This window comes from Polyodon spathula, chromosome 2 (assembly GCF_017654505.1).
Source record: "Polyodon spathula isolate WHYD16114869_AA chromosome 2, ASM1765450v1, whole genome shotgun sequence".
Lineage (NCBI taxonomy): Eukaryota > Metazoa > Chordata > Actinopteri > Acipenseriformes > Polyodontidae > Polyodon > Polyodon spathula.
Window position 1 is genome coordinate 98,403,244 of NC_054535.1, and position 24,709 is coordinate 98,427,952.

The window sequence follows — 24,709 nt, forward strand, 5'->3', positions numbered from 1 at the left end:
CACCACTTGATCAACAATATCAACGCCCATGTCATCGATCCTGCGGCACACCGTGTTATTTGACAATGGTACAGTCTTCAGTGCATCAGCTGCTTTCTTATCAATCATTGTTTCTGCGAGAATAACAGCAGCAGGCAAAATTAGCTCATCAGCTATAGTAATCGGCTTTTTGGACTTAACCACATGTAGCGACACAGCATATGAGGCTTCCAATGCTTTGGTTGATACTGCAGTTGCTTGCTTTAATTTCTCTTGACTTCCCTTAAATTCCGATAGCTTTCTATGGTAAAATTCGTCTGTCTTACCCACACAGGAAAGATGCTTGGTACTGAGGTGCCGTTGTAAATGGGCTGGCTTCATGCTATTATTTGAGAGCACATCGCCGCAGAGGAAACATAGTGGCTGAGGCGGCTCCGTAGGTGTGGATGTGAAACCGAAGAGGACATACTGTTCATGAAATTGACGGTACTTTGACTTGTCGACTTTCTTTCTTCTCTCCACCTGTTCACTTGACCTGCCGCTAGCGTTGCTGCTGCTTGAAACAGTGCGTTTTTTTCAGCCATTGATCCATAGCTAGTGTCTTTCTTCTACTCAAAGCTCGCTGCCTGTTACCTGAAATCGTGAGTGACTCTGGCGCGCGGCCGCGGAGGAGCGAGCGAAGGTGAATAAAAAATACACACCGAAACTAAAGTAAAAAATTGTCCTATAAATACAAAATAAACTAGAGAGCTCACACCAGTGACCTCAGTAAATGTTTTCCTGCCTATTGAGATTGAAATTACTTGAACATATGAATTGTTTGTAAATATTTTCCCCAATATTATTATTATTATTATTATTATTTCTTGCACATTTTTGAAAATCTTCCCACATACCCCCTGGGGACTGCCCGCGTACATCTAGGGGTACGCGTACCCCTGGTTGGGAAACACTACTAGAACAGTAAACATTAAAAAGTAAGGCACATCGAACAGCGTTATTTTTAAAAGTCAGACTTGTCAGAGTGAATGTGAAGATAAACAGAGTTGTTAGTAAGTTAGACCTTGTGGATAGAGATATTTCAACTATAACTACAAACAGCAAATAAAATAAATTGAACAATGTTCCACAGGAAACACAAACAAAACACAATCTTCTGGCAAATCTCTTTTTTGATTAATAAATGGTTTCAAAAGAACCTCAATGTATTTCTTTTTTTTTTTGACATAGCTTCTCAAACAAATTACATATGCAATTGTGATTTTATTACAGTTTAAAAAAAAATAATAATAATTAGGACAGGACAGTTGTAAATCAGTCCACAGATCCAACTCGCTCGCTAGCATGTTCTCTATGGCAGTTCAGTCCAGCTTGCTGACGATAATGCCAGTGCTTTCAGACAGGCGGTCCAAACCATCCAGGTCACCCCATCTTCATCGATCAGAGGACCCTGAACAGAATGGGAAACAAAAGATATGCTGTAAACTCTGTGCAGCTTTTCTACACGATATAATTACACTGTAGCACGTTCAGATCCCCCACACTACAGTCATTACCTCCGTCTTGCAACCACAAAGTACCTGCATCCACCTAAAATAGAGCTTCTGGGGTTATTGTGGTAAATCTAAAAAAAAAAAAACAACACTGACCAAATGGGAAAGCACACATTGAATGCACCAGCGTAAATACTGTAAAACAAGAAACGTTTGCTAATTTCGTGTTTATTAAAAATCCGCAAAATGAACGTGTCGCGAAATATATTATTCATACATGTGCTGTACATTAAAAGAAAAAGCGCAAACATTTATTGCAGCAAAAATGGACCTTGAAGGCCATTAGCGAAATGAAGTTGGTGCCATCTGCACTGCAGGTTAGCTTCTGTATCTGTAGTGGGCAATACTCGACTTATGTTTTCATGATTGTGTTCTTGTTTCAACTATCTTTGTCTACACATGTCTTGTAATTTATTGAAGAATATACCTTACAGATATGTTAGAGATGTGCTTTTGGTAAATTTTTATGAATGTTTTAAATTTGCAATGTCGGCGTTTAAACATTTAAGCCCTATCTACATACACACGCACACACTCTCTTTATATTACAGTCTGATAGGGACAGCCCTGGTTAGTATCTTCTAAGCAAATAAACCCTAAATAAGCAAATAAGGTTTTAACATCGCTTAACTGCAAAGTAGTAGTAATAATAATAATAATAATAATAATAATAATAATAATAATAATAATAATAATAATAATAATACTAAAACACCAACACAAAGTATATGTTGAAATGTTTATATTTACAGTATTAATTAAAGTTGCTACTGAAGATATAACTATATACATATTTCCGATAGTATAATGACTTTAGAATAGAGAGTTTCATAAGTCAACTTAAAACCAACAAAACAGGAATCTATAACGCTTTTAGATAGTTGGAAATACTTTCTCTTCTGGAAAAGGCAATTACCAGGGATAAAACACCACAATATTTTGGAATTCTAAAGAACACTGTGACTAATATTAAAAAATCTGCCTCAGAGATTTAAAAGTTTCCTGTCTTTGATAGTAGCGGTGGGATTTAGAGATCTATTGCTACTTGAGCAGTACGATTTCCGAGTACTCGAATCAAGCGCCACTCTGCTCTACATACTGTCCTAATGTACCTAAACCTCCCAAACATTGCCACAAGTCCTATTTTAAATGCCAAATTAACACACAATCAAGTAATATATTAAGTAATTAATATAATGTTTGCCTTTTTGTGCAGTTAATTGCATATGGTCAAGTACTACTAAATAAGGTGAGGTATTCAAATTCACGTATCCACACAATTTTACATTAACTTGTAAAAAGAGATGCCTGCCCTACCTGTTTTAAATGTGTCTCAGAGGTTATTTTACTTTAGTGCAGTAGTTCCAACATACAAATAAAAACTACTAAACACAAATGGCCGTTCAGTCCAAAAGCTTACAGAATAATTTCAAGTGAAAAAAGCCTCTATGGGAAGGTTGGAGAATGGGGTCTACGAGTCTGTCTTTGAAAGTTTTATATGAACAGCTGCAGCACGATTTTCTTGAAGTTTTTCCAGCCTCGCTGTTATTGTTTTATGGGCCGGCACAGTATTGGGATAATCTTACATCGATTTCAAAACCGCAGCATTCACGATTCACACGCACTATCCTCATAGGGGATAATGTGATCACGTCCTGTTCAGCCAATTGTACAGAAAATGTTATGGATGTTTGCTTTTTATTGCCAGGAGTACAAGGAGTATTGCCCACATTGTCAAACAGGTAACACAGCAATAGCGATCCATGATGTGGTACGGAACAGAAAAGCCAGAGCTGCATATTTGTTGGGAGGCAGAGATTTTGTTTATTATACATGTGTATTACATTGCCTACAACGGCACCTAGGTTCAAATTATAAATACCTTTTTATACCCGCTTAATTTGCATAGCATTACATTTTTGATCTGTTTATTATCTCCTGATATGTGATTTTCTCAATCACCATGTATTACTATCTGCACTCATGCAAAACAAACTCACACCCCACATGCACCCTTAGTGGTCATTTATACTGGCCTCAATGCAGAAATCCACCTTACTTTCCAAAGTTGTTCTCCTTTATTTGTCCAAGGGAATTGTATCTTTCCAGCTGCTGCTAATGCCCCATATTCCTGTAGCTCAGCGATTCAATCGTCTGAATTTTGTGGTATTTTAGTTTAAGTCTGAAGCCTCTGTTATTTGCCAGGTGCCTTAAGTTACTGCCTTTAACAAACACAAACCATTTCAGCTCACAAAATTATAAACTCTGAAGTTAATTTGTCACTGCTGGTTTTGAGTGTATCAGAGAGGGAGCAATTGCCTCAACACATTGGTGGACTCTAATTTCTCAATTCCTAGTAAGCTGTTATATCCCCTGTGTGATATCACGCCCCACCTCCAATGCAGTAATGTAATGCTTTGCCTGTCTCATTTCACCAGTCACCTGGTCATGGCAAGCAACCATACTTTCAAGCAAATAAAAGATACAGCTAGATTCTTGTTTTCAGCTGTTTGTTGGACATTAGAGTTGTGTATTTGCAGATTTTGCTAACTAAATAAATGAAATTTGCTTCATTGAAATCAGGGACAGGCAACAGGACTCAGCCATACTTATTGCATTAAGAGAAGGTAATAACATTACTCTACAGGCCTTGTTCTGTTGGTATAAATTTATATAAAATAACAAGATGCTTCACTTTCCTCAGTTTACTATACTGTATGCATGATGTCTACCCCTCCCCTACATGCTTAGCTCTACAATGGAAACTATACCATGTCAGCTCTGCTGAGCCCTGGAGCAGTTCAGATGTGCACTGGAAAGAAAGTATAACTGATTCAGCTTTCATAGCAAAGTGAGATGATGTTCCACTCCCATACCCCGGAGTTGGTGTTATCAACCAGTCAAATTCCACAACCCCTCCCCCAATTAAAATGAACCCAGTTACAGTAGGTCTCTAAAAATTCTCCTGTTTCTGAGCACATCCCAAAATAAAGTTGTACCCCAAATACATTCATAACGCACCTGCCCTTATCCCTACATTACAGTTAAACAGTATTTTCAACATACCTTGTTATTTCCAATTCAATGGAATTCTGGTTGCTTGCTTGCTAGAATTTAACACATTAACCCTGAGGTGGCATATCATATTGTTGTGCTATCCATTAACAATATAGGATCAATATACACACATAACTGACTCAATTAAAAAAAAGAATAATACCTTGTTTAAGGTTATCTCATTATGTTCTTTATCCAACTGCTGAATCCTGGACCATACCAATGATGTCATATTCCCAGATGAATCTACAAGAACCTTTTGGACTGTATGACGTATCATTGTTCAATGCTCATTACTGTACAGCTTAGTGATACATTAGGATTCAGCTGATTGGAGGAGTCACCTGAGTGGTGGAGCCAGTACAGAGCTTATTTTTCCCCTATAAATGCAATCACATTACGAAAACAACTTTCAGGTGCTCCTTTGTTTTGATTCAGATTCTTCAAAACAAATTTAGATGACAAGACAACTACAGGTCTTCCAGGTGTACTAAATAAGATACATTTAGTCTCCTTGTCTGATATGGATGAAGTTGGGCTGATAGAATCCCTTATACGAGCAATAATGTGTTTCCTAGGGATTGTGGGAAACAATTTGTTGGCGTTTCGCTTGCTGCCGAGCAAGATGAGTCGTGTGAGGACATCCGAAGTTCTCCTTATCAACTTGGCCATTTCCAACTTGATAACCAATTACCTGGTGGACCTCCCTGACACCATTGCTGATTTTGCTGAGTCCTGGTTCCTGGGGGAGACCTACTGCACTTTCTTCTTGTTCTGTTCGGAACTATCTGAGACCAGCAGCATTTTGACCACCCTGCTCATCAGTGTGTTTTGGTATCAGAAGCTGGTAGGGTCTCTGAGACGAGGTAACGCACCAGTCCTGCTTGACAGCCTCCTGCTAACCAGCGGCACTGTGGTGTTAACCTGGGTCTTAGCTCTGATATTCAGTGCTCCTCTCCTATTCTACGCCAAGGTAGACAGTAAGGAAGAAAACGGAACAGGGTTACGCTGTGACGATCATTTCCCAAATCATACCTCCAAGCAAACTTATGAAGTGCTCTACCTGACCCTTGCAAATGCTGTGCCTATTGCTTTAATGGTGTTCACCAACCTGCGGATAGTGGTAACCCTCCTGATGCACAGGAAGAGCCTTGTTAGTTTCAATCATGCCAGTAAAGAACAGCATGCAGCTTCACAAACAAACCAGCCTATTCCTAACCTACCTGGGCAGCCCACTTCAGAAACCAATCAAGGTTTAAATTCAGTCCGTCTTGAAGAGAATGTCCTGTCAAGCCACGGAGAACTGGAGAGACATGGCAATACATCCAGTGAAAAACCACCTGGGGTCAGCCCACCTGCCACTGTTAGCTCAGAGTCAAATGGAAACTCTCTACACCCCTCAAAAGTGCATACTATTGCTGCCAGCGTCCCTGCCAGATCCACACGGACATCTCCTTCCCCAGTAGCCCAGGTCAGGGCAGCTAAGAGTGTTGTGGCTGTTGCAAGTGTGTTTCTCATCTGCTGGGTAATTCATCTGTTACTGCGGATAGTAAGCAACGTGAATATGTCTCCATTAATTGTGGAGATAGCCAGTTACATTGCAGCCTCTTACACCTGCATCATCCCTTACATCTTCTTATACGGGGTGAAAAAGCTGTCTTGTCAGTGCTGGAAGTGACAATAGTCATGCAGTTTTGCACCAACGTGTAGTCAACATAACATGGTGTGTAGTGTTTAGAAAACTTGGGCCAACCACCCAATAGATTGAATATTGTTCTGATACGAAAATCACCTTTCCAGTTCACTTTCCAGGGACACTGATAAAACAGGTGTTACTGTAAGCCTTAGCATTTAGTTTAAGCAGTTATGCTTAATTTAGAAATGTAGTACATCAATAGCTGTTTTAATGTATTGCATAATAAATCTATCATTCTGTATAGAAATGTAATTATAAAAACAGTAACTTTGGCAGGCAGTGCATGTTAATAACATACTTGTGTTTTCTCAACTGAACTGAAATGAAATGAACTGAAATAAAACTATACATGATATTAAACTGTGTATGATGTTTATGATATTACTGAACATTTTCTGTAGATCAGGACATTGAATAACACAGTATTTGATAATACAGACAATGCTACAGTGTGTATTCAGACATGCTGGACACAACATATATCCCCTAATAATAATCAAGTGTGACGCTAGGTCACTGTGAATGGCATGATCCATTTCAAATTGAAAATTAACATACTTTTAACATTTAAATCCTAATTTCACTTCATTTTTATGCTTTTTATTGCAAATGCCAAACCAAAACTATGGCCACAAGTTTTGCATTACCCTATATAATGAACTAGGTTTGCTTCAAGTCCAATGAAAACTGCTGAATAATGTTATGTGAATTACATACTGTTTTGTAGTTTTGAATATACTTAACGAAAAACTGAAACAAATGTGACATTTGGAAATCCAACATGAAATACTGTACTACTATTATGGCTGCCTGTAGACTTTTGCGATATCACTTTATAGTTTCTTTGATTACATGATGTTAAATAAATGATCTAAATTATGCTCATATAGGTTTATTTATTTATTTATTTTAATTGTCTCAATCTTAAAATTCTATGCGATACAAAACTTTTAGCCATAGCTGTGCAAATTTATATTTTTTACATAACATTGTGTACAAAGAACACATTAATGTTATTTCAGAGCGACGGTTTATATATTTGATATAAATTGAGCAGTATAAATGTGTGTGATTTTTTTTGTTTGGTTTGTATTTTTTAAACCAAACACCCCGTTATTTTGGACAACCAGTCTGGCTCTAGCCATGCCTGGTTTAGTGAGGTACTACTAGAATTTCAGCAACTGCAATTGGGCCTAAATAACTGAAGTTTAAATGCTGTAAGCAAACACTTCCGAAAACACAATTAGTAAGATTACCCAATTATAACAGGATTAAGTTTATCACCCCCGAGCACCAGAAAGCTCTTCCGTGACGACTTAGCCATTACCTTATAATTACAGCATCATCTGAGGATACCTGCACTATTATAAACGCATGCAACACCAGAGACAGGTAAATACATTTTGGATGTAATTATAGCATATTTTCATTTTGGTATTACTAGTTAGTCCATTGATTGGACTTGTGTGTGATTTATATTATGCACCAAACCTAACATTTACAAGGTGGCTATGTGAATATTACAATTTGTGAATGTTTAACATTGTCTGCACCAAGGCATTACTAGCTTTGTGTTCTAGTGTGAATGTTTACCTGTGACCACCAGAGACCACCACTTCTGCATATCTTTCAAACCTGGAATAGTGTTGTTACCAGTAAGAAATAAAAGGAGGAAGTATAATAAATACCACCTTTTCAAATACATAACACTTACTCTGCAACTTCTATTTTATTTTCTACTAATATAACATCTTGAAAAAGCACACATTGAATAATAAAAATACAAATAGGGGAAAACTTTGTAGAAAACTTTCTTCTTTTTTTCAGTATATTTTAGATTTATAAAAAAGGACAGATTTGGCTGTAAGAACTATTTTGCTACTAACATTTGATATTTAATGATTGGGGGGAGGGGGGTGGTACCATCCCCCACCCCCATAATCAGTTTATATATTAAACAGTCATTCTTTATTTCAGTCAACACCTAATGAAGTGATTCAAGGAAAAAAAATAATTAAGCTCAGTCCATCAACAACATGTGCAATGGCTCATTTTTTGAAAGGATTAAAACAATGTTAACAGTATAAAATTACTCAGATACGTGGCACCAACTGTTATTTAGTTTACCATTAGATCATTTAAAATTAATTTCAGAATACATTTTTCCTTGCCCAAGAAACTCCAAGCTTGTTTAGGGGATTGGGTAGGAGGGAATTTTATTTGTGTTTTTATCTAAGCTAGGTCAAGACAAAATTTGGATTAAGACATGTTCACATTAACAAAACATGATCATATTTTGGCTGAATGTGTAAAACCAAGCTACTTATTAGCTTATGCCCAATAACATCATAAGATGAAAGAAGATCCAGTTTGTGACTGGAGGTGGTCAGGAAAACTACATCTCTCCAGGCAAGAATATTTCAACTCATATTTTGACATTTCTGTTATGGAAAATGACCTTGTTGCATTGTACAATACATATAAATGCAGCTTGGTTTTAGTCAAAATGTACATGCATTTTTTTCCTTCAGATTTGTAGTTTCATTTACATGAAAATTACAATTGTGCATTATACTAACCAAGGTCAAATAACCAAAACCTGTTCCGTTTATTTACAATTGTACTCCAGCGACTGCATGGTCATTTATTCTATGTAAACTAAATGTAACAACATTTGTGTGGGAACTCGCTTCAAACTCTCAAACTGAAAGAGGGCAACACTAATGCAAGCTACCAATTTTGATCATTGGAGTCCACGTTTTTAAATTGGTTCATTTAGCCTCCCCTTTGTTAAGAATTCTTGGCATCTCCCTGTGCTTGTTCAACGCATTGTTTGTCCGTAGTAAAGACGGCAACACTAAGTGAAGGCTTCACTTCTGCACTTGCCATCTTTACCATAACTGGACAATCCACTACACGTGGGCAAGGCAATACAATCTTCCAGCGAATCCTTGGTAAAATGGAGGTCAGACCAACCAATCAAATAGCTGGACTTGCTTATCACTACCGATTCCACCATACAGATGTGGGAAGAGTCAGGAACCAGCTTTTCATGCCAAGTGATTGGAGGTAGTGATGCATTTACAACATGCCAGGCAGCAACCATCCACATATCAGTAAACTTTCTGTAGTTTAGCCTGCAGGGATTTGAAGTTTCCGATGGTCTGCTGTAAGGTATGGTTCGGGGCTAAAGACTGTAGTTCCACCAGGTATGCACAGAGGCTATCAAGGCAGACATTTGTGAATCTCCGCCTGTAAGTAGAAAAAGAATAAAACATCTTTTTAATAAAGGGTACCAATTAAAAACAATTAGTTTTACATTGGTGCACTGTTTCTTCAAGCCAACAAGGAATGGGGTGTAAAAGCACATATAAATACCCCGCTGTCATTTTATTAAGTATATGTGTGTGTGTGTGTATATATATATATATATACACACACACACACATACAGTATATATATATATATATATATATATATATATATATATATATATATATATATAATCTATATTATATAGATAACTATAATGTTAAGCTCTGTGAATTGTAATACAGTATTTTTTTAACTTCAGTATCTCTTTTTGTATAATGACACCATTATCTGCCTTCTCTGAATGTTAATTCACACATCTATTAAGCACGATGTCTAATGTTAGGGAAACGATGGTAACACAAGATATCCCTTTATAATAGAGCATTGCTGGGGCTATTAAAAGTGAGGCAATCGTAATCATCAAATAAATGAGATAAAATAGGAACTATTTTGAAGCAACTGCCAAGACAAGTTTCATGAGATGAATAAAGTATCAAGAACAGCTTTGCTGCAGAAAGGAGTAGTGACATGACAATGTGCAACTCCGTTGAGTATTAACCCTTTGCGGTCTATTTATTCAGCGCTTGTCAGGTGAGTCAGGTCGAATTTATTTTCACACGCGCTGTTTAAAATACCCACCCCCCACCCCCCAAGAGTAAAACAGTTTTAAAAAGCACTGAATCGCAAAAGGACACTCAGTACTGTATCTCCAGCCAAGCCCCACCCCTTGTTCTCTGTATTTTTCAAATACCTCTTTATAGATGTGCATACTGATAAATCCTCTCCTGATCACTCGTTTTAATCACCGAACTCCTCAATAATGCGATCCAAGTCATTATTTTATTACTATAACATCTCAAAAAGCTCTGCAAATGTCCATGATATTCTTTGAGCGCTGGATGCAGAAGCAGCTACCTCCTTTGTTTATGTCCGTGTTATCTCTGTGGTGCATGGGGCTATCAGATATGCCCTTTTTTATCGGCTTCACTTGGCTCCTAGCGGTCTCACTCGGCCATTGAAAGGTTTTCTCAGCTTTTTTCTGGCGAAAAAACGACCAGAGACCTGTGCTTTACGTCTTTTGATGATGTCGGACAGGGTCCGACATAGGACCGCAAAAGGGTTAAAGTCACTTAAAAGTAGACCTCTTCGTACCATGTGTCATCAAAACATGTATTTTTTCTTTTTTTTTTTTTTTAAATGCATCTCGTACTATACTTAAGTAATCTCAGTTTGCGTGTTACACTTCCTAGGTTATTTCAGCTCAACTGCACCTTCAGGATAAAGGCATGTCACTAGCACCAAAGCCTGCAGCTGGCCGAAGGTGACGAAGGGGTTGTGGACAATTTCAATCTCCAAAGTGCAAGATTAAAAGACTAGCTGAAAGTAAGCAATGCAAACGAGGGCTTTCTTTAACCTAGCACAGTGCCTTTTTAAAAATGAAAACAAATGTTTGCTTTAACAGTGCATCTTTTAAAACTGTGAGACCTGCATCGTGAGAGAAAATAATAACAACAAAAAAAATACCATAACCCTAATCTAGCTATGTTGATCTAGAAAAACCTGGCACCTGTCAGAAGCAGGGACCTTGTTGGGATCTTGCACATATCCAGACAGAAGGATGTAAATGCAGTCCAACAGATGCAAGGCCTTCTTCAGTCGCTGCCAGCAAGGGTCCTTTTAAATGTAACAAAACATAACAAAGATTTAACAGCGTACAGTGAAATCCAACTACAGACAACAGATCTAACTAGACAAGGGCATTAATCCATTAAAACTTGCTAGTTTAAAACAAAACAAAAAAACATTATATATATATATATATATATATATATATATATTATTATATAGATATATATCTATTATATATATATATAAGATATAGATTATATGATCTAATAGATTCTAATATCTTCTAAAAATTGATTACTCGAATGTTTAAATATATCAAAAGAAACAAATTAAATTCAGCATACATTTGGATACATGGTTCTGATTAGAGGCAAGCCTTATGTATTTACACTCACAGTATAATATAACAGTTCAAACTGCTATTCAAGGGAGTCTTATTCTACCAATGCATGAATTTGTGCTGTTTTACATATTTTAAAAGAACTATGACATTTTTTAAACTTCTTGAAAGCAGAATTCATATACTACCCTAACTGCATACCAATAGTTAGCTTTTACTACATCTACATATCGTTTTTTCGTTAAACCAGTAGACTTTAGAATTTTTAGCCTTTCACACACTATAAATCACCATTAATAATTAATACGTATGAAGCGATTTGCATGTTTTAGGGACTACTATCCGTGCTTGGAGTTCATAGGTAAAAATATGTACCCAATACAAGGCTGTACCCCCCTTACCCGAATTTTGAAAAGATGGTCATACACCTCCAGCAGCCTTGGCAGCTGCACTCCAATTTCCTGCATGGTGTACGTTACAAACCCCACATCCCAGCCCAACTGGCAAGCCTGCAGTTCCAGGGTCTTCACCAGAAATTCTGGACAAAACAATAAATAAAAGAAACAACACTGTTAATTAAAAAAAATAAAAAATAAAAACATCATCCACCAAAAAAACATTTACTCTGAATTGGTATGCCTCACTGAACAAGGACTTCAGTTCGTTGTTTAGTTGTAAACCAACAACTTACTGTAGGGACAGTCGATTCTTTAAATGAACTGTACAAGCTGTTTGTTACTAATGGTGCTACACTAACAGTTTCACTGTTATCTAAAAAAATATGGCGCAAAATGCAGTTTGGAGAAAACAGCTTTATAAATCTGGCCCCATTTGTATGTTTCATATGCAGAAAGTATCGAATTAGTTATTTGGTAGAGAACATAAAGCACAGCAACAAAAAGTAATAAACGCCTATCCCTGGAGGTTTGATCCTTGGTTTCAATCAGCTAGAAACCTCTATGCTAACAACACCACAATCATGTTAACTGTAATGGACCTCTCCCTGGGAAGTCTTCAAAGGTTGCCTGTCAACAAATCATTAATTCAGTTATTCATCACTGGCACCAGTAAATTATTCCTCGGTTGCTTGATGAAAATTACAGAGTTCAATCATTAATATATACAAGAAGCTCCCTGGAAAAATCTAGGGCTAATCAAATGAAGCAGTTGTCAGGTTGTGGCCTGTCTGTTGCCAGGTTCAGCACAGGAATAGGAAATGCCAATTAGTTAAGCTGCAGAAGTACACAACAATACCATCTGGCACTTGCACAAACAAAGGCATCAAAAGGATTTGCTTCACTTTCTTGTAATGGATTTTGGCAATGTACACAATCTACTACCCATACACTGCAGGTTCCTAAAATAATAACTACAAAGTATTCCTTTTCTTGTGCAAGATACGCTCCTCACTATGCTGTAGATTAGAGCCATTAGTACTGGCACAGAATCCGAGTGATTTCTTGACTGCAAGTTATTGTGGTATCGTCACTGGCAGTAATAGAAGACATCGGAGAGGACTATATGGACATTAATTGGTATGAATAACCATAAAAAGAATACCGAGAATGTACTGATGGTATGTATTCATTTTAAGGAAACAACAAATATACAGAAGTTTGACATATATGGTCCAGGGGACTTACCCAGAGGGAAGTATCTTGGAGTGCCTGAGTAGATTTTGCCAAGAAACACCAGCTTCAGGCTAAGAGCTTGCATTCGGTCTGCGGCGCCCATCGCCACACTGTCACTCAGTTCTAATAAACACAACAAAATAAATCAATCACAGGTAGAAAATGAAAGGCTCAAAATGTACTATAGCAGAGGTAACTGGAAACTAGAGGAATTAAGTCTTTAAATAAAATCGATTGGGATGTACTGTAAATGCAATTATTTGACTGTGCAAATCTATATATAATGTACCGGTATACAAATTTATAAAATACTCAGTGGTGCATTTTGTCCATTACCTAGAAAAGACAGTAATCACATATTACTATATTATTAAACACTTGCTACTAACCCTTTTCAATTATTTCATTCCAGAGGGTATGGACCAGGATAGGGTCTGAATGCCCTGCACAGTGAATGATGGCCAGTTTGCATTCTGACAGCCTGAAAAGGTCTGCAAACTCTCCATATAACTACAAAGGGGGTAATGGACAAAAAAATAAATTAGTTAGGCGCACACCCATTTAACACAATTCTAAAAACATGTAGTGCTAGGGGCTCCTGAGTGGCGCATCCAATAAAGGCGCTCCATGTGGAGTGCAGGATGCGCCCTATAGTCTGGAGCTCGCAGGTTAGAATCCAGGCTATGTCATTGTCAACAGTGACCAGGAGCTCAAAGGGGGCGCCGGACAATTGGCCGAGCGTCACCTGGTTAAGAAGGGCTTAGGTCGCAGGGCAATCCACGGTTCACCGCGCACCAGCGACTCCCGTGGCTGACAGGGTGCCTGTGAGTCTGGAGTGCAGCCATTCAGATCTGTGTCAGCCTCCGCTTCCTAAGTTGCCAGGGGGTTGCAGCGGTGAACCGGGATGAATAAAATAATTAGTGATTCCAAAATTGGGATGAAAAATGGGGTAAAATCATTGGCAACGAATACATTTTTAAAAAAAGAAAACATGTAGTGCTGATGTACAATAAACAGATTTAATACCACAAATACCAAGGTTTAAGTTCAACAAATAATCTTTACCTAACAGACAAAACTGTTAAAACCAACAGACTAAACATCCCAACAGGTGACATTTGCCAAGTCCCTATTTGTAAACCCCTCCCCCCCCAAAAAAAAACAACAAAACAAAAAAAAACCCAGCATACTATTAAAGAGAACGACTGATGCGTGCTACCTTTGTGATGTCCATTAATTCTGAATCCAGCTGAGACAGCGCACCCTGCACTGAGGGATGCTGGGAGTACTGTCTGCTCAATGTCTCTTGGATCTGAAGCTGTATCCGAGCCACCTAAAAACAAGACACAATTGAAGGAATTTAACATGAATATTTCTGCTTATGGGGATACTGAATTGTATGTACAGTGACTAGTCACTATCATATTGTTCTCATGTTATTTAAAAAAAACACTCTACCTTAAAACAGGAAGTCTGGTATATATTAACACTGCAGACCTGCAAAGCTCTGTAAGTGTTTGACTTGTGTCAGTAACCAATCTACTAAACCCATCATTCCAGAACTTGTTGTACAGATTTTTCACTACTTAAACCAAAAAACTTGCTTAACAAGGGTACAAAGCATTTTTAAGTCATTGTTGAGTGAATCAGGCCCATACCTCCATCTTCTCCTCCAACTCATGCAGGAACTCTCCATCGGCAGCTTGAGAAGTCGCAGAGGTGGAACTCTTGGCACTCAGGATGGCTCGAGAGATGTACTCTAGCCGCTGCTGTAGAGTAATCTCTGTGCTGTTAGGAAGAAGGGGGCCGGGACAGAAAGGTAAGGGTCTCTATTATTAGCACTCAAGGCAGCATATTTTCTTCTGTTGAATTATTTTTCATGGCACTATGCAAGGACAGGCAGGCCTGCAACATGCGCTAATTCTAGATTTTATGACTGCTGGTTAAGACCCATCAAAAGGTTAGAAGAAAAGCCTTCGGACAGGGATTTCAAAGGAAGGCCTGGTTTGTATTGAGAAGTAAACCTCACAAATACTGGTTTATGAGATGACTAAACACAATATTATTCCACTTAATGTTTATTTTGATTGAAACAAAGGTTTTTGGTCCATAACCCTAATTATCTCCAGTTCACAATCGACTGTTGAAGAGATGAAACAAAGACAGATATCAACTACTAAGTAAGTAGCTGAAACTGATATTCCCCGGGAAAAGCATTTATATAAACTATGATAAGAGGTATAAAAGCTTAATAAATACATGTTGTATAATGTACGTGTTAATAGTACTTGTGACGGGACTTACTAAACCTATTGTGATTTATTTTCATTTTGGACTAATGGGAGAAATAATAATCTATCGTCATTCAAAGTTCATTCATTTGAAACGGTACACTCAGAAGTCTGAATGATTAATTATTTGTTACTTTTAAATTTCTACTGTGAATATAAGTGATAAAAGTGTTTCCAAGGAACACCAACTAGGAAAACAAGTTCAAGCTAATGCAGCAGCAATGGAAACAAAAAACAATTCTGTGAGCCTTATTGGTGTACTTATTATTGTGTGTGTATTTTTAAGTGTTTGGTGATCACCTGTGCATGTCTGCAAGCCTGGCCAGTACATGTGCTGCTTTGTTGAAGCTCTTGTTCTTCTCGTAGTATCGCCACAGCAGATCCATGTAACACACCTTATTCTGGTCCTGTTTTATCATGCGCATCAAATGGTCTTCTAAATATGGCGAGTTCACCTTCACGAGAGACACAACAAGACATTAAAAACAGCGTTTAGAAGTTTAGCTGTGGGATCTTTAATTCTGGTTTATCATTTGTAAAGATTGTTTGAGTGAACTGCATTGCAATGGGATAATACTTACTAACTGGACTTTTTAATGGGCGATACAAATAATTATACAGTGAAGTGTCAAATTTGCTTTAATATACAGTAAACATCCCTACAAAAAAGAAACATTTTTACTCTTTTCATAATCAAGAGTGTAATATAATACAGCTGTGAACAGCAATATTTCAAAGTGCATGTTTTTTTTGTTTTTTTTTTCCCCAACTGGAAATAGAAAAAGCATATTCACACAGTACTAGGTCAACAGTCAAATTCAAGGTCACTGCCACATTCTCTCAGCCCCACCTTCCCGAGGTATTTTTCCTTTTTTTAACATAACCAAGGAAATTTGTTCCAAGATTTGAAGACACTGGTTTCTGTCACTGAAATAGCAAGTCAAACAACATGGCAGTCAAATATTCATTTTTACAAGATACCCAAAATGGATTTTGACCGGGACAGAGATGACAGACCACAGCATTGTATCAAATTTAAATATAATGGGCCCTGCTCACAACATGTGAATGTTTTTAAGCCTGTCTGGATGAATAAAAAAAAAAAAAAGAACTTTGAAGAAATTTGTGAATGGGTTTATTACTGAGATACTTAATTAGAAACCTTTTTTTAAATATGGTGGAACAGATGCTGCACAGCAGTAATAAACAATCCGATGTTAAATATATTTCCTGAAACAATAACAAAAGATTTGCTGCTATAAACACACACAAAAAAATACTGCCAAAGATGTGTCTTCTCTCCCTTACCTCCAGAAGTTTGTCAGTGAGGTCTGCTTGAATTAGCCAGTTGTAAAGAGCAATGTGGAAAAGCTCATCATTAGAGCGCTGGGCCAGTCCTAACATCTGCTCAAACTGCATGAAGGAAAAAGGTAGTTGAATGGTCACATCACAGACTCAAGGCAGTGCTTAACTTGCTGCCCCTCTCCCAATATATATTTTATAGTACAATAAGCTAGTCTCAATGACTGATATGAAATGGTTGGCTTAGCTTTAGTTATATCTGTTGATGTAGATTTATATTTTTTATCCTGCCTTACATGTGCGGTCGCGTCTTCGTTGCTGAGCATGTTGGGATCTGATGACATCACAGGAGGTCCGGGTTGCTTGGGCACACTCGGAGACTGGGGGGCGGCTTTGCTTTGGTTAACCAGCTCCTGAATGGTATCAGTTATACACTTATAGCAGTTCAACCTGCAAATAAACAAATACACCAAAATCTCAACAGGTCTTCTTATGTTAACATTTAGATTTTTCTGAAATGAAAAACAAACAAACTAATAAAAAGAAGTAGTATTTCATCTGGCTCAAGTGGAAATAATGGCATTTTGGTTTGACACCTTGGTCATTGAAACCAGTGGTAAACCCAGGATCAAATCCAATCCTGTCATGGATATGCTTGAGGGCGACGTCAGACCAGAATGAATCAGACAGGTTCAGTAATGTGAGTTGAAGCACTTTTATATAGAGAATAAAGTACAAGCTACTGTACATAACTAGACAGTAAAAAGCCACCAAGGAGTTCCGTGACATCACAAAGGATGAGTCCTCTTGAGATGCCACGGAACTCAGAGGTGGCTTTTTACTATCTGATTATGTACAGTAGCTTGTACTTTGTTTTGCATATCAGCATAAAAAAGGAAAAAGAAACACACAAACAGATAAAATTAAACAAATCTTCTCTTTACTAAAAATAAACTTTTTTTTTTTTTTTTTTTTTTTTTTTTTTAAATAATAATTAGGCGCTGTCAGTTAGTATCCTGGCTTTTTCTTTTGGCTAACATCAGATTTAAAAAATTTCACACTGAATTTTGAATTGTTAAAAATGCAATTGTGCCCAAAAATGCTCTGGAGGCTGTAAGCCTCTGACACAACGGTAAAATCGAGAGGACATTTTTTTTTTTTTTTTTTTTTTTTTTTAACAAATAAACTTTCTATTTGAAAACTGTCTACTTGAACTTTCAAAGCACTTTGAAACTAACAGAATTTTTTTTTTTATTCCATTTATGTCAGATCGCGCCTGTAATCAGAAATATCAGCGCAATCTGTTGTCCCAATAGGGATTACAGTATAGTACTGTCATCAGGAATAGCCTGTAATCATAGAATTAAGAATAGTGTTTTATAGGGAAATATCACTTACACTTGCATTATTATAAAATAAATGAAGTAAACACAAAACACTTTGAACAAACAAGTATCGTGTGGATTCAAATCCAGCAAGAGTAGTATTAGAGTTGTTTATATTCCTTTTCACTCACGTCTCTCTCTCTCATTCTTACTCCCTGAACACCCAACCCAGACTGAGAGGTTCCTGCTTCTTATGCAGTTGTGCCTGAGCTCGATTGCCTATTAATTAATCATTCAAAATCCGGCTCAGGCACATTCTATGTGAAGTGATTTGGCAGGGAAGGCAATTAACCCTTCCCTGACAACGTAAAACACTAATGCTCAATACCCTTCACTTAAATAATAATAATAATAATAATAATAATAATAATAATAATAATAATAATAATAATAATAATATAACACAAATACAAAATATGCACATGGGAGGGGTGTACCCCAACACAGACTCCCATCCTAAATGAACACATTTATTTCTTGTCCTCCAGCCGCTCAGAGCATCCTGCACTTAACCCATGCTCTGCCGTGTAGCTCCTCCACGTACCTGTCCTGGAAAGCTTGTTGCCCTACAGTGTCCTCTTCAGGCTCTCCGTTCTTATAAAAGTGGGGTCCCAGCCTCTGGGGATCCTTCTTATCAGCAGCAGTCAAGCACAGCTCCACTACCCCCTCATAGAAGCGCACTGCGGAGGGAGCACCACAAAGAGGACAGCAGCTGGGTTAATACTGTACCTTAGAACAACAGTGGGAAGGACAGCAGTGGAGGGGACTGGATTTGTGCAAACATGTCAGAATTAGCAGAGGGATGGTGAGCTGGTATTTCAGTTACAAGCTCATTTTCTTATTTTATCCTTCTGCACGTGTGATTCATTGTACATATCGTTTTATACCTGAATAATGATAAGTTGTACATAATCAACCATGAAACTAAAATAAAGACAGCTGCAATCGTTTACCAAGGGGTCATGCATGATAGCATAAAGGGGACAGAGAATCGTAAATCTTTTCCTTAGCTTGGTTATTTGAACTTGACCTTGAAGGACTGTGAGAGCCACAGTAACCACTTCTTAAAATAAAGGAGATAAAAAGAATATCCATGAGTGTTTTGTTTGTTATATCTGTTAGTAACTGTCTGCGTTTGTAAACCACCAGACAGCTAACACATATCCGGAGCTGTCGTCTTGGGCCAGCACAAAGCCGGATCAGCACTGCACTACAGTCACAAAATAACCTGTTTATCATCCACCACGAGCACGCAGGACTGGTGACCATGTCCAGTATTTACTGTGGGGCGGATAATTTGTGTTTATTGTTTGGACTGTTACCGTATTTGTCTCCTCCGTGCATTAGACATCGTTGTGTATTGCCGGGGTTTATTATTTGGTCACCAGACCTGGATTAAAAAAATCTGTGATTATTCCTGCACTGCATCACCTCTGCACCTGTTCACAATCAGCAGACACTTTGCCACAGTGCCCCTTCTTTGGAGCTACATTCTCTGCTCTTAGCATGTGATAACAGTGGCCCCCACAACCTCTGCTGGAGACTGTTCCTTCGCACCCCACCTTGCCGGTACTGTGTGCAGACGTGGGGGAGGTCAGTCTGGTGGCTGATCTGCTGGTACTGGCGCAAGGACTCTCTCAACATTCTCTCCTTCTCAGTTTTATTCTGTACCAGCCGAGTGCTCTGGAGAAGCTCATTTGCCTGGGAGGTGGGGGAAGAAAACATCAGATTACAGTTATAGAAATCTGTATGTGTATGCAAGAGCTTTAAAATGCCAGCTCAGCCAATGACTTACTGCGTGACCTAAGTTTCTAATGGTGTGTATAAAAAGTTAATAATATCTTGTCATATTTACATAATACAGAAAAGCACTGTGTAGCTACTCTCTCTAGTGACTGATGCATAATGAAGAAAACATGGCTCATTTAATCCATGCGCCTCAACCTCATTAAAGTTTTGTTATATAACAGTTGTTCTTTCCTGAAATGGCAAAACAAGATCAAATGAAGATTATTAGAGCTCTACATTTTAGCTGTAAGTTATTTATAAATAAGGTGATTGCTGGGAGTGTTGGGATCTACAGAAAGAAATGCAATTGCCAGGTATACAAGTGCAACAGCATGACAATATTGCTCTTTATCTTCTACTTGTGCCCAGGTAAAGATAACCACTGGCAGGTGTACAGTCTGTAACACCATCTTTGAGCACTCACTTTGGAGCACACAGAATCGTCGCTGCTGTAAAGGAGAGGGCAGATTTCTCGAAGGTGAAAGCTGATGGCGTCCACAGAGGCGTTGTCGCCGATGTAGCGGTTAATGAGAGATGTGATGAGAGCTCCCATCAGCTCCTTCCCATGGATCACAACGTCCTTGAAGCTGATCAGTTTAATTTGCTCCTGAAACTCCTATTTTAAACAAAATGTTAGTTTATACAGAACACTGGCGCAACTTAATTTTTTTGTGAACCTATTGTAATAACACACATCTTGACACAATTTTTAAATCTTAAAAAAAAAAAAAAGTTGTTTTGCAATATTTACAGTTGTATTCTAGAAAAAGTGGTTCCTTTTGCACTTTGGTGTGAGGACATCAACAAATCTATTACCAAAAAGTTAAAAGCTTTAACTCCTGACTTACTGTATTGTTTGTGCAGAAAATAAGTAGAAATGTTTGTCCACATGTTTAAGTTATGGATGATTTACCCTATTTCTCAAAGCATGGGTCAAAGACATCTTCAGTTTTTCTGCCTTGTTTTCTCTATGCACATAACTAATGTGATCTGAATATAAGATGTAATACAGAGTGACTATAAAAGCTCACCTTCTGAAGATCTGCTATTATAACGCTGAACTGATGGTCACAGAGGAGCTTCCACAGAGCCAGCGTCTGGCACGTTCGATGAACCAGCTGCTGGATGCCCTGCAGGGAAATCTTCTCATAGGCTTGAGCCTCAGCTGAAAACACAAGAAAACACCGTTCACCATCAGCAGACAAACTCACATGGCAATGTTGCAGTTTTAGATGCTGCAACTTTCATAATGCCACAAAATAAATAAATAAATAAAAATGATGCGATTCAGCAAGAGTACGGAATATACTCAAACAGCAAACCGGTTTCTCAGTTGAGCAGTCATTGTCCTTTGGTAGATTGCATATAGCTTCTTACTGTAGGACCAGCTTAGTCTTTACACAGATATTCAGTTTTATCTGGATAATAAACCTGGCCTTATATTAAGTGTCCTGGCTGCTTTGGAAAAAAAAGCTGATTTACTTACTGTGGTATTTCCTCTGCAGATCCTGCCGTACTTGCTGCGAGCTCCCCCCATCTGGCCTTATGAAGCCCAACAGTCTCTGCTGCAGGTTGGCAGGGCTACTGAAACTACAAAAAACACTCATTGCTTACTGAAGCTGATGCCACTAGAGAGGTATTTCATCCCATTTTGTCGCCGGACCGTATCTTTCAGTCACAGTAATACTAACTTCATTTCTCTGACAGAAAATACATGACATACTAACAATGAACAAGCCATCAAACAGACATTGTTATAACAATCATTTGCAGCTATGGTTTTATCAGACAAAATACAGGCAATGTTTGGGAAAGTCCACTATTTATTTTTACTTCAAACACTGTTCGCTGCCTACCTTGTACTACCCAGGGATCCAGGAGTAAATTGAGAGTTTTTGTCCAAGAATTCTTTTAACCCATTCAGCTCGTGGAGCACTGATTCCAGGATCTTGGATGATACACTGCTCTCAATCTGCAATTACAATTACTGGAGTCAGACAAATACACAAAAACTAATTATCACACTGTAACATTTAGAGCTGCACAAACCGATTACTCAATTATTCAGACTGAGTTCTCCACATAAATCAGGTGCCGACAATCAGGTGAGAGTCATTGGTGTTCACTGGGCTAATTTACCAATTGAAGTGAAGAAACGCCTGCTTGGATTTGTGATGACTGCTGCCTCTCATTGACTTTGTGGATAACAGCAATCCAAGCAGCTGCTTATTTAGTTTTTCATTTTTAAAGCAATCAACACAAACTACCCCCACTTGAATGTCAGCAGCAGATTTCTGTGGTGAACGTAATCCAAGCAATAGGTCTGTGCAGCACTAATAACATGCATATCCACAATGGAACAGCTCAAGCACGTTCTCATGTCTGTTTTTTTTTTTTTTATCTTATGTCAAATACAGAGGCAAGATGTAAAAGTGATTACTTACAGAGGTGACCACCTGGTTTCCTGTGTTGAAGGTTTTTTCTATTCCAATGCTTCCATCCCAGATGTTACTGGAAAAACAAGAAGAAAAAAAAAAAAGATTCTTCTCTGCTATCAAAAACAACATTAAATAATAAAAATTGGGTCTATCATATTAAAATCTGTACGTCAGTTGACACATTTAAAGGTTTAAGTTTTTAGTGGGTCTGGGCAGTAGGCCTGCTCTTCTTACCCCAAGATTCTGGTGAAGTAAATGCAGATGCCATTGTGCTTCCCTGAGAACACTACCTCAGGACCAGCCATGGCTGCGAGGGGCCCCCCAGCTTGGACCGCAGGCGATGCCAGGATGAATGGGGTAGACACACTCTGGGGCTGCATTCCTGAGAAACAAACAGAGAAACAGACTTAACTGAAAGCATAGCAAAACAGATAGGCTCCTAGAACTAGTGAAGGTGAGGAAAAATAAGGTTATAGTTACAGATTATCTAACTGCATTCCAACTAGCTAGTTCACCTACTGAAGTATACTCTGCAGATGCACATTTAGTAAGATACACAGCTTTTAAACTTTCAGACTGGCAATTTAAAAAAATGGATGATACTCACACAGAATGACATGACAAGGAATATATATATATATATATATATATATATATATATATATATATATATATATATATATATATATATATATTAGTACCTGGAGCTGGTGTAGCCAAGAAGCTTGGATTGGGGAGTGGCCTACCAACAGGTAGCGGGGAGCCTAAAACACAAGCATGACAAGAAAAACATAATGAGTTTATACACATGAACAAGTTTTTGCATGCAACAGAAAGACAATCCATGCAAATTACAAATTACATTTTAAATAAAACTGCATAAAAGCCTGTTAAAACAAAATCTCAATACTTTGTAAGAAAAAACAAACACTTTAAAAATAAGCAAACTGTTTCTCCCATGCAACAAGTGGCATTTACTTCTCAGAACTTTTAGCCTCATTTTCCCTTGATTAACTCACCAGGAACAGGGGAGCTGAAGATGGGTCCCACATTACTCGGAGCAGACAGTGCTGACGGAAAGCGCATCTGTGCTTCCCCACCATACCTAGGTTAAAACAAAATGAGCCGATTAAACAATGTAATTCAAGATATTGCATCTAGAAACACTAGTGATGTGACATTTCTATTAAAAAAAATAAGTTGCTTTAATGTTGTACTGGTTACTGAAAAAGGTGGCAGCCTGTAGCTCACATTTGCACCCCCTTAACATTTAACTTGCACTCATTCTAGGGTGAAACACACAGAGACTCATAACCATGGCTTCTAACTACTAGCAACTTCTCTATTTTAGGTTATCATCTTAGAAGTGAATGCAGTTTCCTATACATTTGTAGGTAAACATGAATCCCACCTGAAGAAGGCCCGAGTGGCCCAGACTGCCACTTCTCTATCATAGGCTGCTGTGGAACAGGAGAGGACCAGACAGGTAGCACACGCCTGCTCTTCCTGGGGAGAGAGGAAGTCACAGAAAATATTTAAACACAGCAGACCATCAAATTAACTAAACTACATTAAACTGAGAGCAGACTATTTATTTATTTTTTTAATGCTAGCCTAAGCCAGTACCTCTAGTGAGTGATACTCTTGATGTATAAACCCAACATAAAAAGAAGCATACCCTGTGCAGTTTAAAAAACCTCTCAATCTCCTCTCCCTCTCCCCCAGCATTGCTGACCAGAAGCTGTCTGAGCTGGTCTACAGGGCGGAGCTTGTGGAAAATGTGACTTCCCTGCAAGCAAGAAACAAAAGCATTTAATATTATTATTATTGGCAGGACAGATCCACTGAGATAAAGGGATGTCCTCCCCTGGTTTAAGTGATTGCAGAACTGAATAAATAAGCCAGGCCAGAATTGTATTGAACTGTACTATTAAGAGAGTTTATGCATGACACTGTATCAGCTCTGCTCTTCTTTAAAACCTCGGTCAGGACCATTTAGCATTTCCAGGGCTGGCGTCAGCACCAGGCAACCACCCGGGGCCCTGATGCCAGCAGGGGGTCCCATACAAATACAGAAATAAAATTGCAAACATGAGTAAATGTACTATTTCTGTGCCAGGTATCCTACTTAAGCAGCCTTTCGGACTAGAAACTTTTAGTTTCTAAAACTAAACTAAACAAAACTGTATGCATGCAGTGCAGCCAAACTTTTCAGAACTCCCCGCTATTTGCCGATCTCGACATACAATTATACAAATGTGCCAATTAAAGACATCCTACAATTGGCACACTTACTTTCCAACAA

General features: G+C 38.1%; 2 protein-coding genes across 3 annotated transcripts in view; one reads left to right on the forward strand and one right to left on the reverse strand.

Moving 5' to 3' along the window:
• Positions 1–5,112: 5,112 nt before the first annotated feature.
• Positions 5,113–6,267, forward strand: LOC121327282 (rhodopsin, long-wavelength). Its single transcript, XM_041271227.1, has one exon. The coding sequence runs from the start codon at positions 5,113–5,115 to the stop codon at positions 6,265–6,267; it is 1,155 nt and encodes a 384-aa protein (XP_041127161.1).
• Positions 6,268–8,241: 1,974 nt separating this feature from the next.
• Positions 8,242–24,709, reverse strand: part of LOC121304892 (nuclear pore complex protein Nup155-like) — a 29,306-nt gene continuing 12,838 nt past the window's right edge. For both annotated transcript variants that reach the window (XM_041236315.1, XM_041236323.1), the window contains exons 15-36: positions 24,083–24,193; positions 23,816–23,910; positions 23,424–23,509; positions 23,106–23,168; positions 22,639–22,786; positions 22,411–22,477; positions 21,823–21,938; positions 21,453–21,556; positions 20,998–21,131; positions 20,391–20,582; positions 19,741–19,879; positions 18,723–18,858; positions 17,090–17,243; positions 16,800–16,904; positions 15,792–15,946; positions 14,859–14,988; positions 14,420–14,533; positions 13,590–13,710; positions 13,213–13,323; positions 11,971–12,107; positions 11,168–11,274; positions 8,242–9,537 (exon numbers count right to left, since the gene is read on the reverse strand). In XM_041236315.1, the coding sequence (XP_041092249.1) occupies positions 9,399–9,537; positions 11,168–11,274; positions 11,971–12,107; positions 13,213–13,323; positions 13,590–13,710; positions 14,420–14,533; positions 14,859–14,988; positions 15,792–15,946; positions 16,800–16,904; positions 17,090–17,243; positions 18,723–18,858; positions 19,741–19,879; positions 20,391–20,582; positions 20,998–21,131; positions 21,453–21,556; positions 21,823–21,938; positions 22,411–22,477; positions 22,639–22,786; positions 23,106–23,168; positions 23,424–23,509; positions 23,816–23,910; positions 24,083–24,193 (2,664 nt within the window). In that variant the 3' untranslated portion in view covers positions 8,242–9,398. The remainder of the gene's footprint in view (positions 9,538–11,167; positions 11,275–11,970; positions 12,108–13,212; positions 13,324–13,589; positions 13,711–14,419; positions 14,534–14,858; positions 14,989–15,791; positions 15,947–16,799; positions 16,905–17,089; positions 17,244–18,722; positions 18,859–19,740; positions 19,880–20,390; positions 20,583–20,997; positions 21,132–21,452; positions 21,557–21,822; positions 21,939–22,410; positions 22,478–22,638; positions 22,787–23,105; positions 23,169–23,423; positions 23,510–23,815; positions 23,911–24,082; positions 24,194–24,709) is intronic.

What these genes read in the sequence shown, in the direction of transcription:
- LOC121327282 (XM_041271227.1), top strand. Translation starts at nt 5,113, where the DNA reads ATGGATGAAGTTGGGCTGATAGAATCCCTTATACGAGCAATAATGTGT.